The 18,499-nt window shown below is 50.6% G+C and overlaps 1 protein-coding gene across 13 annotated transcripts in view; it reads right to left on the reverse strand.

Annotated features, from left to right (window-relative positions):
- The window catches only part of BMAL1 (basic helix-loop-helix ARNT like 1), a 99,123-nt gene that overhangs the window by 14,500 nt on the left and 66,124 nt on the right, over window positions 1-18,499 (reverse strand). For 5 of the 13 annotated variants that reach the window (XM_049649589.1, XM_049649616.1, XM_049649604.1 and 2 more), the window contains 9 exons: window positions 16,581-16,702; window positions 15,760-15,912; window positions 13,465-13,503; window positions 13,096-13,137; window positions 11,407-11,564; window positions 9,715-9,794; window positions 5,252-5,344; window positions 3,993-4,110; window positions 1,612-1,761 (listed from right to left, as the gene is read on the reverse strand). In XM_049649589.1, coding sequence (XP_049505546.1) covers window positions 1,612-1,761; window positions 3,993-4,110; window positions 5,252-5,344; window positions 9,715-9,794; window positions 11,407-11,564; window positions 13,096-13,137; window positions 13,465-13,503; window positions 15,760-15,899 — 820 coding nt within the window. In that variant the 5' untranslated portion in view covers window positions 15,900-15,912; window positions 16,581-16,702. The other 8 variants (XM_049649664.1, XM_049649655.1, XM_049649646.1 and 5 more) reach the window with 5 other exon arrangements.

Here is an 18,499-nt window from a genome sequence, read left to right on the forward strand (position 1 = left end):
GAGTTTCTAGTCCAGTGAGGGAGACAGATTTCAAATAAACAACTATACCAATAAGGGCACAAGTGCAACTGCAAGAACATGCTAGAAAGAAAATCTGTAGGGTGTGACAGGAAGATGTAAGGCGGCCTGAGGGAGTGAGTGGCAGACACTGATGCACATCCCTAAAGGACCAGCTGAGCTATTGGGCTGAAAGAAAGCTGGGGGGGGGGGGGGGTGGCATTCCAATCAGAGGGGTCAGTGTGGAGAGACCCTGGATAGAAAAGGGGGGTTGGCATCGAAAGGGAGTCGGCAGAGCTGAACACAGGAGTGCTGGTAGGAGTGGAGGGTGTGTGGTTGTGTTCAAGACTCTCAAATTTTCTTCAAGAGCAGCAGGCAACCCTGCACAGTTTGGAGCAGGAAACTGATGAAAAGACTCGCTTTACAAAGATCATTTTGGGGGCGCCTGAGTGGCTCAGTCGGTTGAGCGTCTGACTCTGGCTCAGGTCATGATCTCACGATTCAGGAGTTCAAGCCCTGCTCCAGACTCTGTGCTGACAGCTCAGGGCCTAGAGCCTGCTTTGGATCCTCTGTCTCCCTGCCCCTTCCTTGCTCACGCTCTCTCAAAAATAAAAACTTAAAATAAAAAAAAAAAAAAAGAGTCATTTGGGGTACTGTGTGGAGAGATGGAAAGTGTAAGGAGCCTACTTCGCTGGACGTGGGGAGAGCAGAGAGTGGCCCGGGTCTGAGTGGTACGGTAAACAGGGAGGTAGATAAACATACTTCAGAGAACTTCTGCAGAAGGAATTCATTGTGGCAGGATTTTGTAACTGACCGGATGAAGGGAGGGAGTAAACCCAGCTGAGGGTGCCTCCCCAGCTTCCAGTACGTGATGGTGGGGCCATTTACGTCAGGGGAAGCTCACGCGGTCACTTTTACACAGATCAGGTTTGACATGCCCTTGAGCTATTGGAGCAGGTAGATTTCAGAAGTTAATTTGTGGGTCTGGAGCTCAAACTAAAAACCTGGGCTAGAAATACAAACTTGGAGGTCACTGGCATCTAAGTGGCGCTGTGGGCTAAAGCATTAGAGGACATTACCTATGGATCAAGTGCAGATACAAGGGTGGCTCAGGACAGAAGAGGAGCCAGTGCAGAACCTAGGAGGAGGGCCTAGAATGGCAGAGGATGGGGGAGACGGGAAGAAAGGATTCGTGGAATCCTAGGGAAGACGACACTTCAAGATGGAAGAAGAATGAAGCGTCCATTGTGTTTCGCAACATGAAGGTCGCTGGCGAATTTAGCCAGAGTGTTATGGTGGATTGGGAGGATGCTCATAAAGCGGCTGGGATTGTGGCTCAGAGAGTTTTTTCTCAACCACATTAGAACAAACAGAGTTTAAACCAAGGAAGCTCTCCCACGAACCTCTGTCATCGTGACACCCACCAGGGCTTTCCAATCTCCTCTGCTCCCCAACGGCCCTACACCCACAGTGGGGGGGTGGGGGGGGGGGATTGTGGCACGCTGGCCGCCGTCCTGGGATCTGCAAGGCACTGAACCAACGCCCCGCTGAGCACTCCAGAGCAGAAAGCCAGCCTGAGCTGTATTGGGATTTTAAAGCGGTGGAATTGGTTACCTTTTTTCTTTGAGCAGGTAGAGGGGAAATCCTTGTCTTCAACCTTTACCGAAGGCCTGTTACACTTCATCCTACAGAAGAAAGAACGTCGTGCTCCAGAACATAATCGAGACGGCCCAGGGGTTATATCTGTCTTAACTGGAAGTCCAGCTGCAAATCAATACACAAAATGTGATAAACCGAGAGTAGTATTGTCTGTCAGGAGGGGGAGTGTGGCCTGGAAGAAAGCCTCTTCTTTCCTGCCTCACTGTTTTAGGTGACGGGAGAGTAACATTCCTCAGGACAGTTCAGGCCTTACGAGACGCGTGGGTAAGTGCGGGTCAACTGAAGTGTTTCCAGATCCCCCAGAATGCAGCCACTGGACAAGTGGAGTTGCGCTGGGGACGAAAAGAAATCTAGCATGGGGCTCCCGTCTGGCAGGAGCTTCCGACTGAGAAGGGAAATACAAGTTCCCCATGGAAAGAGGAATCATGCCAGGTGATGTAGGATTAGTGCCAAATCAATGGCAGAGACGGTATGTGTTTTCCAGAGAGGGAGCTTGGGCTGGCACTGGAAGGATGGGGAAGATGTGGACACTGGAGTGGGAAAGAGGACGCAGAACGGCCTCAAATTCTCAAGCCTGGCTATATGCCAGAGGCCCCTGGGGGGTTAATCAACATAGGTTTCGGGACCCCGGTCTAGATCTGGCTACTGAACACGCGCAATGTGGCTATTCTTTAAGTGTGAATATACACAGGCGTTCAAAGACTATACAAAATAAAAAGCCTCATTTTGAGTTACTGGGTTAAATTTTAAATCACACGTGTGGCTTATACGTGTGGTTTGCTCATGTCTCCACTGGCCTATGCTGCTGTGCACCAACTGAACTGGTCTCTGGAAGGGGGAACAGGACTACGATCCTGCCATGACCGCCGGCTACTTGTCCCCAGAACACGTCTGGGGAAAACGAGCGACCGCTAGAAGAGGGGCCGCCAGGGCTCCCCCTGGGTCTGCCCCCCCCCCCCCCCCCCCCCCCCCGGGCCGCCCTGCCCTCCGATCTCCCCCCGAACCCCCACCGCCTGGCCCGCCCCCGCCCCTGCTCGTTTCGCTCCACAGCGGGAGCTACACCTCTGTATCCATCCAGAAACGTTTGCCCTGCTCTGTTCCTCTCTTCATCTGGCACACAGTAATTCATCCTTTCAAACCCACCTCAGTCATCACCTACTCGGGGCTGCCTGTCCTCACGCCCACACGGGAATGAATCATCTGTTCTCCAGGCCTGCTACTCCTTCCACGGCGGTACCTGTGCTGCAGGCTGCTGTCTACCTTCTCCTCTCCCTGACTCTATGGTAGGAGCCTTAAAGGCAAGGATCAAACATCATCATCTTTTTCTCCTCACGTCACTAAAAAAATCTGCCAGGCCAGACAGGTAGCAGGGGCTGCGCCGAACTCTTAGGAAGACGACCGCCTTAGTGTCAAGGATGGTTTAAAGATTCCTCTGGAGGTGTCACCCTCCGGGAACGGAAGTGGAGAGTGTGGAAGCAGGAAAGTAGTCGGGCCTGACTGTGCCGACCCACGACATCGCAACACTGACACTGGGCCTGCTACCTGCCAGGAACTGCCCCACAGGCTTTACGCACGTTCGTGTATTTAATCCTCACAACATCCCGATGAAACAGGTACTATTTTGTAGATCAGGACACTGAGGCACAGAGAGGTGAAGTAACTTGCTCATGGTCACACAGCTTGGGAAATGGTGGAGCCAGGAAGTGAGCCTAGCACTGTGATTCCAGACTCCATCCTCTTAACTGCTAGAGTCTGCGGCCTCCCACGAGACTGAGACTGACGGGAGGAGAGCTACTGGGCAGGCCTCACACCGGAGGCCCAGGAGGGCTGCGGGAGGGGGAAGCTAGGGTTGGATCGGAGCGGTGGTTCCACTGCTGCAAGAAGGAAGCCGGGGCGGGGCAGGCAACTGATGAGGAACAACCACTTTGGTCAAAGAATCTTCGATTTAAATGTCAAATTTTATCTTAAGAGGCTGCAGATGCGTAACTCAGGTAAACAGAGGCGATGTTTCCAAGGGGAACAAATCGCACTGGTGTGAGCCCTTTAAACTCAGAAGCATGCAGTTGCGAACTTCTAGATTCTTGGGGGGGGGAAACGACTGAAAATCAGAAAGAATCAAAGTAGCTGTTGTTCCTCTCGGTGAATTTGGACGCTGAGTTGTTTCTCTTTTATGTACGTGCAACAAGACCAAAACAAACACGAAGGAATGTAGATAAGTGCATTTAGCCAGAGACCCAGATAAAGGGCAGAGGAGGGGGGCCAGAGGCCGAGACCATGGGGCACATGCTGCGGTCTGAGTGGCCCCAGGAAGCAGCCTCAGCCTCTCCTGTACTCACTTTTTGCATCTATGAGCCGCTCCCGGGGCGCCGTGTCCGAGGAGGAGAGCTGCTCCTTCACTTTGGCGATATCTTTAGGGTGCAGGTAGTCAAACAAACTCTGGCCAATCAGATCGTTCTGCGGGGAGGAAGCATTAAACCGGCAAGTCAACAGCACGTGGTGTAGAACTTCCCCAACCAGTGCCGTGCCTTTATTTTGTATTTGTAAGCGTGAGAGTTTCAAGCATTGCAAATGTGAGCACGTACACGTGTCCAATCGCTTTGCCTAGGTATAGACACAGGGAATGAGGCACCGGGAGTTTGGTTGTGATAACGCAGGAGCAGAGAAGGGCTTACTTATATTTGTAATTATATAAATAGCTCATGCTCCTCCAAGGCAGGAATCTTTCAGCGGAACGCGTTCCCCGTGATTTATTTCTGATGCCCACGAATGCCCGTGCAGGAACACAGGGCGTGGGTGCTAATTCTAAGCCTTTCCGTTCTGAAACAAGCTGTGTCAGACTATGTGCCGCGACAGCCTCATTCTTTGCGGAGAGGATAAAAACTTCCTTCGTCACTATTCTCTGAGACCAAAAAGAGCAAGACACTCTGGGGGACCCGAAACATTAATTTCTAATTTATGTGTTATTTTGATTCTTCAGTTACCAGCTTTCCACGCAAACACCAGCATGTGAATGAGTGAGTGGGTGAACAGACGAATGGGTGGGGGAATAAGAACTCCAGGGACAGAAGAGGTGAAAAGCGCTGCTCTAGAAACTTTCATAAATGTTTATCTTATCTGATCCGAAGGACAAATCATAAAAGGTAGGGGTTATTACAATCATTTTCTCTTAGGGGAAGCCAGGGTTAAGCAGAACTAAAAAAGGGACACCTCATCACACACACAGTGTGGGTGGATTCCCATTTTTTTTATCCTCTGGTATTAGATTATCTGCCTTTCCTTGCTGGGCAGCCCCTCCCCCACTCCCTGCCCCCTTTAGTTGCGGGATATTCATTTCATCGCAATAAAGCATAAAGCTGCTGGGGAGATCAGCGTCAAACCCGCCAGTGAGGGAAGCACGGAAGTCCTAAAAGCTTTTTCTACATTTAAATTCATTCCTCTTTGAAGAAATTAAGAACTTTCTGGAAGAAGCCTTGGGCATGGGGGTTACAATACAAGCATTTTACATGACTTGTATATTCTAATTATTCTGGAAAGGGAAGGTGACCTCTCTGGCGGCTGTGAGGCTGCCCGCCACCTATAGACCCCGGAGCAGTACCTGGCTGTAGTTGAGGATCTTGAAGACAGACTCTGAGACAAAGAGTATCTTCCCTCGGTCACATCCTACGACAAACAAAAATCCATCTGCTGCCTAATCAGGAGAAATGGATAATCAATTTATCACACTTTAGGAAACACGATCTGTAATCACTCTGATCGCAAATAAGGATTTCTTTGGTACGTATCCAAAGCACGGAACTGCGCTCATCAACTGTAAAATTCTCTCCACGGCAGACATATCTCATCTAATGACTACACGGGGACAGTCCAGCTGAAGTCATTTCTTCAACGCTGAATTCACTTTAAGAATTCTCCTTGGAGAATATGAAGGTTCGGCAAAGTCCTATTTTATTGCTTTAATTGTAACGGTCTATGCAGAATCACAGACTCTAGGATTGGAAGGAAACTTTAAGATCAAAATCCCCTCTCCAACATCCTGGCCACCATCTGTCCTCAACTTGGACACTTCCACTTACAGAGCGCTGTCTCAACATTTGGGGCGGTGTGTGGTTTGTTTGTGGTTTTTATGCTGCAGGTCTGGGGAGGCGCTGGGTAACTAGCATTGTTTTTACCCCCACCCCCAAAGGATTCCAACGTACACAGGGTTGAGAACTGCTGCTCTCAAATATCATTCCTCCATCCAGGGCCGGGCTGCTTATATCCCGAGAGAGACAAAAAAGCAAAGCCAAAACTTCTCCCCTACATTCTTTTTACCTCTTCTTTACTTTAAATACAGGTAAAAATCTGAAGTCCCAGTGAAGGCAGGTATGGAGACAAGATGCTGTTTATTGGACTGAAGTGGATAAATACCAAAGTGTCCGAGAGCTCAGGCTCCATGGTGTACACGTGTGTGAATCCTACCCACGAGTCTGCAGCTGGACAACTACCCAGCTCCCACAGGGCTCCCCCCCGCGCCCCCCGGGCTGGGGAGGTCACATACCCGCTCCTGTGCTCGCCCCTACAGTTCTGATTCAACATCTTGCTTCGTTCACTAGTCCTTGGTCTGTTCTTTGGCCAACCCTAGAGAAACTCTAGTCCCTGTTCCACAGAAGGGCCTTTGGGGATGTAACTGAGTTCAAAGAACTCAGAAATGAATTCATGTGCCAGAGGCCCAATAATGGCGCATGCACCTGAGCGGAGACGCAAGCAGGAGGGGCTGAATCACTGCGGCTGAGAATGAGGGAGGCCGCTCAGCCGGACGGGAGCTGCGGGTGGGCTTTTCCCGAGCTGGCCCTCGGTGCTAGCAGGGGACAACATCGGGGCAAGGGACGACAGTGGAGAGGAAGAGCCTGTCCCAGCCCCATCTGCTGGAAGCCCCATTCTGTCAGAAAATAAGGTATTAATAACTTTGCCTTCCCTGGCAGCCCATCTCACACCTAGCAACAGGAGTGCTTTGGGGCTTTTTGTTGATGAAGTGAGGTGCCACAAAAGGGGCCTGTGACATCCTGGAGGGAATGCTGGGCCTGAAGCCCTGACCTGAGCAAAGTGGGTTCCAGCACCTCCAGGGAGAGAGTGGGCTGCGGAGGCCAGCATAGGGGAGGCTCAAAACGTTCGGGCTTTCACTTCGCCACCAGGGGAAGGAGCCGGGGCCCAGGGAACAGCAGACAAGCAGAGACTAGGAGGAGGCCACCACCAGGGCCGGGCCACAGGAGGACGAGGGCCGGCTCACTCTCGGGGGAGGACAGGGTCAGTTATAGGTGACACAGAAGTCCTGGGGGGGCCTGGCCCGTTTTAAAAAAAGGGGGGGGGGGGGGAGGGTGGAAGATCGGACGTTACAAACTAATCCGGCTGACCACTCCTTGACGCTCTCTTCGCTGAAGACATCCTGAAAGTTCTTAATAAAGAAAGCAGTCAGCCGGATGTGCACTGGTAAGCAAGAGCAGAAGTCCACCTTCTGCCGCCAAATGTTTCAAACCCCATCTGAGCGGACCCTGCCTTCTGCTGAAGCAAATTCCTGGGACCTGGGCAGGAATTCCTGGAAGGGGCAGGCGTTCTGTGGTACGTCATAGCCATGGATATGTGCCAGGGAGGGGAGCAAGGTTCCAGCGGGGAAGACAGATCAACACTGATGCCTTTGGGCACAGAGGCACAGGAAAGGCAAGGCCAACACCAAGCATTTAGCTTAAGCAGCACTGAAATCCTTGTCTCACACCCTGATGACGCGGGCATCGGATACGAAATTTAGAGAAGTTATTAAGCATTCATCATTACAAAAGGAGCCAATTCATATATATCATATACATAAATACGGAAAAATATATAGATGTGTTATATAGAATATGAACTTCACGTGTTTTATATATAGGCGTTCAAAACAAAACACATTTGTACATGTACCTGTACATGTAATTTTTTTTCCTTAAAAACAGCAAATTAGGAGTATGGCAATCAGGGCCAGCCACGTTAATTCGTGGGGCCCAGCACAGACTGGAAACGCAAGGGCACTTGTTCAAAAACGAGGGCCTTCCAGATGCCAACAGCAGAGCGCTAAGCCAAGCCCCAGGCCACATGCGGCCGCGTAGGTTATGCACCCGTGAAGCCAGCCCCGGTGGTCTCTCCAGAGATGCTGCAGACATGGTTTACATCTTCATTCAGCAAGGCTCCCCTGAGAACAAGGACATCTTCATGAAGAAGGATGGACAGAGGCGGGCAGATCTGTGTCTGAGTAACCGTGCCCTGAGGGTGGTGGCCAAAGGGCCACTCCGAACTTGTGGACGCCCTGGCCCCCGTCTAATGTGTTTACTGTTGACTTGGATTTACCTGGAATGGTGCCATGCACATAAAGCAAAGCCTCAACAGGATCTGTTGTGTTAGTGCATGAAAGACACAGAAGGCAGGCCTAGCAGATCTATTAAGTCACAAGAGGCTCCAAAGGATCACGGACAATAAACTGCAATGTAGGACCATCCGATAAATAGATTTTGACAGAAATAAAAGAGAAGTTCAAAAGAACTCAGTGCACCTATACGGGATAGAGAACACCTGGCCGAACAAGAATCTACACACGAGACGGGGAGGGACAGTAGTACAGCTTCCCAGAGCGTGGCACTCATATGATGGCTCTTTGGCAAAGAACGCACCAGAACCATTCCACCCCAGGCCAACCAGACCACAGCTGAAGTTCTGTGCCACCTCTATAGGAAAATCTAGCCAACGGATGTGGCTCTGCAAAGTGTGTGTGGCAAATGCTGACGGCGGGCCAATTCCTAACCCCCTTCTCTCTTGCTGGCCTCTGCCACGGAGACTGGACAAATCTAAATCCTTGGCCTGAAGCTAGGGGTGATCAGGTAACATCTCCTGGAGAAGCTGACATCTACTATGAAGCTTTCAGGAAGGCGTATCCTTTCTCGATAGGAGGGACAGCTGGCCTGGACCCTCCCCTGCCCCTGGTTTCTGGCTAGAGGCCATGCTGAGGAAACAAGCTGTACGCTGGGTCAGCAGGGCTGTCCGAGAAGACAGAAAGAGCCTGATCCGTCTGCCCTCGTTGAGCCACTGCGCAAACTCCTTGTGGCCCCGCCGCGGGACCAGCTACGTTTGAGAAACGCAACCCTGTTTGTTCATTAGGTCATCTGTTCCTTGCAGCGGAAAGCTTTCCGATTCAGACAACCTATCAGGAGGGGACGGATAGAGAACGCTGGAGTGAACACACAGACCAGATGCACAGAGGACCGGAAGGCAAAGTAGAGCCGGAAATGATGGTGACGACGGAGTAGCCTGTATCCTAAGGCTTGGCAAACGCCTGCTCAAAGAAACGGGCCCAGATGCCGTCAGGCCTTAGCAAGCAAGGCCCACCCTGGCTGTGGGGGGTTGGAGGCTGCTATCGCTCCCAGTGAGATTTTTCTAGTTTCCTTTTTACAGTTTGCAAGAGGACGTGTTTCTGAATCCATTTGTTTCTCTTTAGTTTCCAAGTGGATCTCACTCTCGCCAGAGGCAGACCTAACGCTGCACGGCGCCACCTCAATGGCCTCTCTGCAGAGACGAGCAAGATGAAGCAAGTGCTTCAGTCAAGAGGGGAAAGCCTCACCTCCCCCATTTCTTCTTCTCCTCGGACAGAGGAGTCTCTGGAAGCCCTGTTGCTTTGATGGGATGCTGGCGTAAAGATGTACGCGGAGGCTTTGTGCGAGCGGTTAAGTGAGGAGAAGGGAAATTCTCCGTTGTTAGCAGTCTCCGCCCCTTTCTAAAACCTTCACTCAGGAATGGGATGCTTAACCACCCATTTTTAACAAAACCCTGCCTCCTCTGAGGCACAGGTAGCCCGGGCCTTCAAGCTTTGTCTAAGCAACGGTGGAAGGGGAGGAGAAAGACCCCAGGGAAGGAATGTGAAGACCGTCCAGACAGACAGACGGAGGCGGAGACGAAGTGGGCCTCAAAGGGTGTTCAGACATCAAATTCCCACACGTGGGCACCTCACTCAGAAATGCGTCAAAGTGTGGACAAAACCATCACCTGATTGCAACATACCCTGAGAATGAGGTGTTTCAATTCATCATCTGACAGAAAAGTTGGTTTGTAGTTCGCTTCTGTGTATGGATTGGTGGCACCTGAGGGAGGGAAAAAAAAAAAAAAAAGAAAGAAAGAGTTGGTACCCTTTCTACTCAGGTAATGTCTCGTTCCACGTCACTGCCTCCAACCTCCCGGATGTGGCCAAGTCCCTACCACCCGGGACTGCAATCTTATCTTCTTTCTCCTCAACAGACACAGGGGGCTAGAGGGGGCTTCAGACAGAACCCACCGTTGCCCACGGGGGACCTGACGAGTTTGCTCTGGTCACTGTACGGGAGCCAAGAGGTAACAGACCGAAGTAAAAATCTGTTTCCACGAGAGAAGGCAGCTCTGGAAACCAACCCACAGAGGCTCCCGGAAGGGTCCCCTCCTCCCAGGATCTACATTAAATGGGTTGTCTAGCAGTCCCTCAAATCCACGCTCCCAGCCTGCCTGGGAAATCATCCAGTCTGCCAGGCCCTGAGTAAGTGAATACATTGTAGAAGGCATCTAGTGGGAGTTCTTCATCAGGGTGAGGCAACAGAGCTTGGCACTCCTTCCGTGAGCCACGCTGGCTCCTCTAGCACGGAAAGGGGACATTTAAAAGGCCGTCAGTCTGGCATCTTACAGAACAAGGCCAGCAGCGAAGGACCTGGAATCTGCAGAATGGTTAGAACAGCGAAGCAATAAAATGGAAAAGATCCGTAACCATTCCAAGTACCGTAGTGAAGGAGGGAGACAGGATGGGTCTGGGATTTTCAGATCAACCAACAAGGCACATACAGAGCCGCATCCCTGTTCTTTACGGTAACTCGACGTTTGTCACTCGTTTCCTTCCACTTTAATAAGACTTAGCTTCTAGTAATCGAATCTCTATCATCTTCACTAATAGGAAGCTTTAGATGCCATTCTCACAGCACAGGACATAACATGGCCATGTCTGAATAACACTCAGAAGTCAGACAAAACCGACCACTTCTTATTTCTGGTGGCTTTGTGGAAACATAAAGACTCAAGTCTTTTACCACGCAGGTCACAGGTCTGACTAAGCACCCGCTTTCAAATTTCCTCGGACGGTCCAAGACTGGCTATGGAAAATGCCAGGAACAGCATTCGCTGAAGTTGCCCGATACACCGCAGATTCCTCCTGTGGTTTGGGTAAGTCACTTCCACATTTCTGCCTGTTTTCTCACCCACCCCACATTCAGAGAAGAAGGAAAATTCTGCCTCCCTCACAAAGAGTCTATCTGGCTTGGGAAAATTCCAGGAACATGAAAATATCATCAGTGTTCATCCCTGACAGTAAAACGCAGCAAGAACCATCAACCAGTGACTCACTCTTTAGAGGAGCCATGAATTCTCCTCTTCAAAACGGAAACAGACTTTTCTGTGTCACACTGTATGGGTGGGGTCCAGGCACACACATATGCCAAATGGACATCAGCAGTGTCCTCTTTGGCGTGCGTGTAGCCTGATTATCATGTACACATGCAGACACGTGCACAGAGCACAGCCTCTACCCGTCACATCTATTGCTGGAAATTACATGCCTGTTACTCAAGGCTACACATTGGCCAACGACTGACAGTGCCTTGGGGACTCGGGAACATCCTAGGCCAGGGTGCTAAAGTTTCTGGGCAAAGGCATGAAGAATAAAGCCCCAGGTCTCACCTCGTAATGTTTTCATGTGCTGAACAGCCATCCTTAGCACAGTGAGCTTATCTAATTTCCTGGACATGGCATTGCACGTAGGTACCAAAGACGCCAATTCGTCAATAAAACTGTTCATTTTGTCCCGACGCCTCTTTTCAATCTGGCTGTGAGCTTCCCTGAACAACAACAGGAAAAATGATTTCTATAAAACGAAAACAAGCCTCACGGAAGCGATGACAAAAATAAGTTAGAACTGCTTTCGACATTCGCCAGACTGGAGCATCTTTAGAATTTGTACAGTGTTTTGAACTAGACTTCTCTACTGAAGTCACCAGAAAAGTGGCTTCACTGCCAGGTCAGTATTACTATTTTTTATGCTTAGCTCATATTCAGAGACATAAAGAAATGTCTTCTCAGAGTTAACTCTACTGCTCATTTCTCATTTCTTTTCCTCTTAGCCTCTGTCAAGTTGGATTTTAAGACGGGTGTAGAAGGAAAGCGAAGGGAGGTGGGGGGTGCAAAGAGCAAAGCCTCCAGCACAGCCACTGGGGGGATCCTGTGGTCCCTCGGTGATCTCTGGGGTCTGTGAAGACCCCACTGTGTGGCCTGTCAAAGACTCACTGACCGAGTCACCAGGTAACAGACGCTGCCATCTTTGGACTGACGATGACCCCACCAAGATACAGCAGATGCCACATCTGTCCCAGGAGCTTCCTCTGAAGGCTGTCACACTCCCACCTCCCGGGAGTTGCTGCCTGCCGAGGCAGGAGGGCGCATTCACGGGCACACACGCTTTCCCTGACTGGCTTACCCCTGCCGTTCGGGACTGTCCCCCGTGGCGGCACGTCAGCAGTGGAAGTGGAGTTCGCTGCCAGAGCAACAGGGCCACCAAGCAGGACCTCCCACCAAGGCTGGGCTGAGAGGGGAAAGCTACCAGTCTCGAGTGAGTGCAATTCCGCAGCTCCGATTCTGTGTCATGACACAGCCTCGGATGGCCCCGGGGCTACTGCAGGAGAGCGGAGGGCCCACATGGATGGGGTCAGCGAGCATGGCTAACAGCACGAAGGACCGAATTAGAGAACCTCCTCGAGGGAGCAGGCAGCCCCCACGCCTGGCCTTGCGGCGCAACACGGGCTGCTTCGTGGGGCAAGGCCCAAGAGCAGAGTCACTGGGCCCGGTCTCTTTGGGAGGGCCCTCCGGTCAGCAAGGGGCAACCCGCTGAAGACGGTGGAGGAAAAGCTTCAGCCTTAATGGACTTCCTGCTACTTCCCAAGTCCCCTTCACGTGAAACGCGCTTCGAGAGCCACGAGTGAAGTATGGAGAGGGCGAGGGGCAGGCAGTCACATCAAGTCAAGGCCCCCACCCCCTTCCGCATCTCCTAAAGGATGCTTAGATGGACAGGGACCAGACAGAGCCGCCTCAGCGGTCCTCAGAGGGCCCAGAACCAGGACAGTTTACAGGGAGAAAGAGGGTCCATGCTTACCTTGTTTTGGGTTTTGTTTTTAAATACTTTTTGGTTTTTAAGTTTATTTTTATTTATTTTGAGAGAGAGATAGCAAGCAGGGGAGGGGCAGAGAGAGGAGGAGACAAAATCCCAAGGAGGCCCTGCACTGATATGGGGCTTGAACCCACAAACCAGGAGATCGTGACCTGAGCTGAAATCAGGAGCCAGATGCTTAACTGACTGAACCACCCAGGTGCCCCTACCTTGCATTTTTGATCCTTCCTTGGTGCTCTGTATATTCTAACCTGGAGGGGGGCGGGGGGAAGAAAAAACAAAAGATAAAACACAATCCCTGGGAGACTAATGGCAAAGTTATACAGCTCTGTTTTCTTCCCAGTTGAATTCATTTCCCTGCTTAATCCTGCTCATCTCTCTCAACACACGAGGGCTCTTGGCTGTTAGCCACTCTGGGGGCTGGGGGCTGCGGAGACCATCTTGAGCTCCCAGGCTCAGAGGCTCCTAGCTTATCCCCAATCGAGGACATGGGTGAAACCCACACCAACTAACACAACATGTAATTATATAAAGAAAATGGCTATAAAGGATGAAGTTCATGACTAGGTTCATGGTACCTTCCGTGAGGGTCATCTTTGTCCGTGTCCATGCTTTCTCTGAAAAAATGAGAGAACATAACTATTTGTTAACAAAGACATACAAAACTGTTTCTTACAATATAGAAGGCTCTCATTTATCCAGAAACTAAGTAATCAGAAAGCTTAAATAGCCAGTGTTGACTATCGACTTAGAGTCCAACAAAGACAACTTGAACCTCCTACACAAGGACCGCTTCTCCAGAGTATCAAGCAAAAGCTAGGTGTCGTCTCTGAAGAGTTTGCACGTTAACATCTTTTACAACATATTTTGAACATCAGGAATACACAGCATTATGGAAATTCTTAATCAGAGTATCCAAATAACTATACTACCTCATTCCCCTCATTGTTCTGGATAAATGAGGTCCATTCATTTGCAAAACATACCAAGCCTCAAATATACGTGTGCATACATATATATTTGGGGGTGGTGGTGAGGTGAAGAGGGGGAAACCAAAGTACCCACAAAGAAGCACTGAGCAGAGCCCTCAGGCAGCTTTTCAAAGGCACTGCTACCCAATGTTCTGGTTCTCAGCAAGGTAGGGAACCCCCAGGTCCGAGGAGCTGGGATATAGGGCAGGAGAGGGGCTGAGGGTCCTGGGTCACCAGCAGGGATCTACCTCCCTTTCAGAGACTCCAGAGATCCAAGTTTCAGGGCACCTTGTGGTTCGGTAGAAAACAGATGGAAATCCTCCAAGGAAGGAGTTCCAAATCCTCCTGGGGTGAGCTCACACCCTTCTCCAGCCCCTAAGTTTACCAGGAGGGCACTGACGAACACCTGAGCTTCTCTTTTTCTTGTATCCTATTAAGAACAGAGGGATGTGGCCCTTCAAACAATGTAGTCTCAAGGGCAAAAACAACTTTCCCAGGGGCACTGAATCACACTGTGGGCATTCTAGAACAGTGGTCCAACCAGGAGCCCTTGATTTCCTCATGGGCAGGGAGTTTCTGTAGCTAGTCCTAAAGCTCAGAAGCAATCATTCAGGCCATGGAGGAAAACGAAAACTCCCCCTCCCTTTTTGTCTAGACTCATGTGTGGTCATGGAGGCCCAGATGATCATCCCAGGTGAAGAGAGCTCTGCCTGACCGATCAGACTTTAGCACATTCAAATTACAGGGAAAGGGATCATGGGTGCCTAATGGGGTCTCCATGAATCACAGAAGATTTGCAAACAGGGTGCATGAGGGAAACCTGGAGGTCTCGGGTGGGGACAAGGTTGGAAACCACAGGTTGAGAGAGCAGAAGTCTTAGAAGGCACCAGTGACTCTATCAGCACTTGCCTAAGACAAGTGGTCCCTGGAGAGCATCTCCTGGCCTCCCTGCTGGGAGTGACTACACCCTCTCCGTACTCACACCCACTCTCCATCCCCTGGGCGGTTGCTTGCTCAATCATCTGGGGTCACTTACATATTAATCATAGCACCTCCTAGTGGGCATCTGACCTTCAGCCACTGTGCTCCCCAAATTCGACCTGTGAACTTCAGCAGAAAGGACATCTGCTGTAGGGGAGACACCTCCTTGGAGATTTTCCCTCATTAAACAAAAGAAAACCTCTTAAGTGGACATTTGGATGAGATTCCACGCAGTTGCCTCAACAAGACAAAACGTGCCTTTGAGTGTTCTACGCAGCACCCTACTGCCTGGGGGTTTGTACAGATACAGAAGAGTTGACTGGAAGTGTGCAAATTTACTTACTCAAAAGAAAAGTCATCAAGTCTAAAAAGAAACAAAAGTACTATTTAATATAACAGGTACATACTAATTTAAATAATGTTTCAGGACAGTATCAGTGTTCCTACAGTGTTTTGGGAGAGGACCTGTACTTATTCCTTCTACAAACACAATGAAGCGGCTGAGGTCTTCCTCCGAGAGAGGTCCTCCGGCAAAGTTCTCTTTGAAATCGCCGAGATTACATCCATAGGCTTAGCCAGCTTGCTCAAAGGAGCCAAGGATGACGAAGGAAGGGGTGAAAGACCTAACTCGGCTTTAAGGTTCTTCCTTTTCCCTTGACGTGGAACAGTGTGGGGACAGGAGGGGGTTCGTAAGTGCCTCAGCAGTGCTGGAGGCTGCCTCCTGCTGACAATCCATGGGGAAGAGAAAGAAAGAAAAAAAAAAAAAAGCCAATCGTGTGGCCACCTAGACTTGGATCTTTCATTTCCATCCCTTTGCACCAAGAGGACCCCTTCTTCCGGGAGGAATGGTAGATGGCCCCTCGATGTTCCGGAAATGGACACCAGGTTTGGCCGGAGGAACATGAACCCTGAAGGGCTTACTGGTAGTCGGTGGAGCTGCCTTTCCGCTTGCGGTTGCAATCCGTGCCGCTGGGGCCCAGGGGGCTGGAGAGGAGGTCGGTGGTGCCCGGGGACATGAAGTCACTGATTGTTGAAGAAATGTCCATTCTCTGGTCGGCCATTGGAGGTCGGGACCTAGCACAAGGAGGCACAAAGGCGCATTTGTTGCCATGTGCTCTTCTCACATGGTGGTGGGCCAGGGTGGTCTGGTGGAGGGCCGGGTACTTGTGTATTGCACTAACACCGCTCCCACCCAGACAGCTGGAACAGGGACGCGGCAGAAAGGAAAGAGCGTCGTTCAGACTTCACGAGTTATGGCCGAGCATTTAGGTTCACCTGCTCACTGTTCTGGTGAAGACACAAAGCTCAGAGAAACCGGGCGGCTTCTCCCGTGCTACGGCAGAACCCAACACGCTAGGAGTTCTCGCCCAGAGCTCCTACCTTGGAGGGGACCTGCTATTCCCTGACGGTTCGATTTTCTTCCAATCCATAAAGCAAACAGGATTCCCTAGTTATCTTTGTATTTTTGTTACAACTTTTGAAAAAGTGAGGGGAAAGCAGAAAATATCCTTTCTCAGACTTGAAGTCTCTCTTGGGAGCCAGGAAAATATGGTCCCTCCCTATCACTGGGCCAGGCAAAACTCTGTCCCGTCTTTCCCGGCTGTCCGTGGTACCCCACATCCCCTGCAAGGAAAAGCTGCATGAGGATATAGAGACCTTGTAGAAAACTTTGCAAAACACCTTGAGAATTCACATTTCAAAAGCGTGGAGTCAGCCGGCCCAAAAGAGAGGCTGACAAGTACCTTGCAAGGGACTGCAAATCCAAGCCGAGTTGAGAGGGCCGCGCACTGCCCGAGGACGGGCCGAGCTCCACACCACGTGACCCGGGCGCTCACTCCCTCTCCCTGGGCTCAGGTTGCTTCATCTGCAAAGCAAGAGGGGAGACTGTGAGGCCGTTTCCAAGACGATGGTCACGGCCACAGATTAGTGCACCAGGGTTAGGAGTGGGCCAGCTTTTCACTTGCAGGGCCACTGCTGGAGGGAACATCTTTGTGCTCTATCCCCAGGCAGCTGAGCTATGATTTCTTAGGACAAATCTAAAAGCATGACAGAAGGGACCGCACATAGTATGTCTGGGTACATTCTGGAACACCGTGCTTCAGCAGAGCTCCAATAATTTATATCCCCAACAAGAGTGCCTGTCAATCTGAAGAAAAAAAACCAATCCCCATTGGTTTTTACTTGCATTTTTAAATGATTACGGATGGTGTCCCTATGTTTATAGGCATTTCTCTGGTTTCCTTTGTGCCCACTCATGTCCTGCTTTTCTACCGTATTTTCTTCAGTACGGACGGGCCTCCTAACTCATGTTCACCTGGACACCTGAACCTGCTGGAAGGAAAGCACACAATGAACTAGCTGCCCTCACTTTCAATCCCCGACCTCTCACCACTGACGCCAGTGCTGCCGGTGGCCCTGGAATCCCCTTCTCCGCTCCTGGGAACATCACACCTGCTCTTTTGTCCCCATCCGTACTCTCAGCTGATACTTTCTGCTCTACTTCACTGAGAAAAGTGAGCACATCTACGGCCCACCTACAAGCTGCTGCTTAGGACCCTCTGCCCCCGAGGGGTGGGGACTCCATCCTCTCCCACTACTGAAGACCAGCACTCCCGAAGTCTCCCCCTGCCTCCGACCCTGCACCATCCACTTTCCCCCCTCTACTGGATCACTCTCCTTTGGATAAAAACACACAACTCTCCTCTTGAGGAAAAAACAAACGCTTTGTTGAACTCCACGCCCTTCTAGTCCCTACCTCATTTCTCAGTTTCCAATTCCTTTCCTTTTACTTGCTATAAACCAACTCAAATTGGGCTTTTGTACCCATCGTTCCAATAAGACAGCCCCCGTTAGGTTCCCCAGTGACCTCCTCGTTGCTAAATCCAGTGGCTGGTCCTACATTCCCTCCCTAAGTGCCCCATCCCAACACCTGCTGGAGCTGATCTGTCCCTCCTCATTGGCTCTCGGCTTTGGGGAGGCCACCTTCTCATTGTCCCCTTCCGCTTCACTGGGGCACCTGTCCCCTGATGGGGTCTTTTGTTGGTCCCTCCTCCTCTCTCACCCCTACATTGGGGTCCTGCGAATGTCATCACACTTCCTGTGTTTATACCCACTTCCTAAGAGGTCTGTGTACTTTCATTGCTTTAAATATGATCCACGCTAGGAGAACTCCCAAATATATACCTCCAAGCCTGGACATCTCCTCAATTCCAAAGTTATGACTGTTTCCCGGATGTCTCCCTTTGAATAGACAACAGAGACCTCAAACTCAAGTATCCAAACCAAACCCCTGGTCCTCCCCAAGCCAGGCCCCCTCGTGATGCTCACATCAATGGTACTTCCATCCTTCTCAATGCTCAGGCCCCAAACCTAGAAATCATCCCAACTCCTTGCTTCCTTTCACAGCCTGCACCAGATCCATTAGACAATCCCATCAGCTAACCTTTTTAAAAAAAATCCAAATTCAACCACTTTTCCCCCATTCTCTTTTCTATTTCTGCTCAAATGTCACTTTGGCAGCGAAGCTTCCCTGAATGTCCATAGCAGCACCAATCCCCTCTAACCGCCCCACCCTGCTTCATCTTTACCCACAATCCTTATCAATAATTTATTTACTAGCTTCCTTTCCATTAGACTAGAAGCATCAGAAGGGCAGGGATTT

The sequence above is a fragment of the Panthera uncia genome, chromosome D1, assembly GCF_023721935.1.
Source record: "Panthera uncia isolate 11264 chromosome D1, Puncia_PCG_1.0, whole genome shotgun sequence".
In the NCBI taxonomy this organism is placed as follows: Eukaryota; Metazoa; Chordata; class Mammalia; order Carnivora; family Felidae; genus Panthera; species Panthera uncia.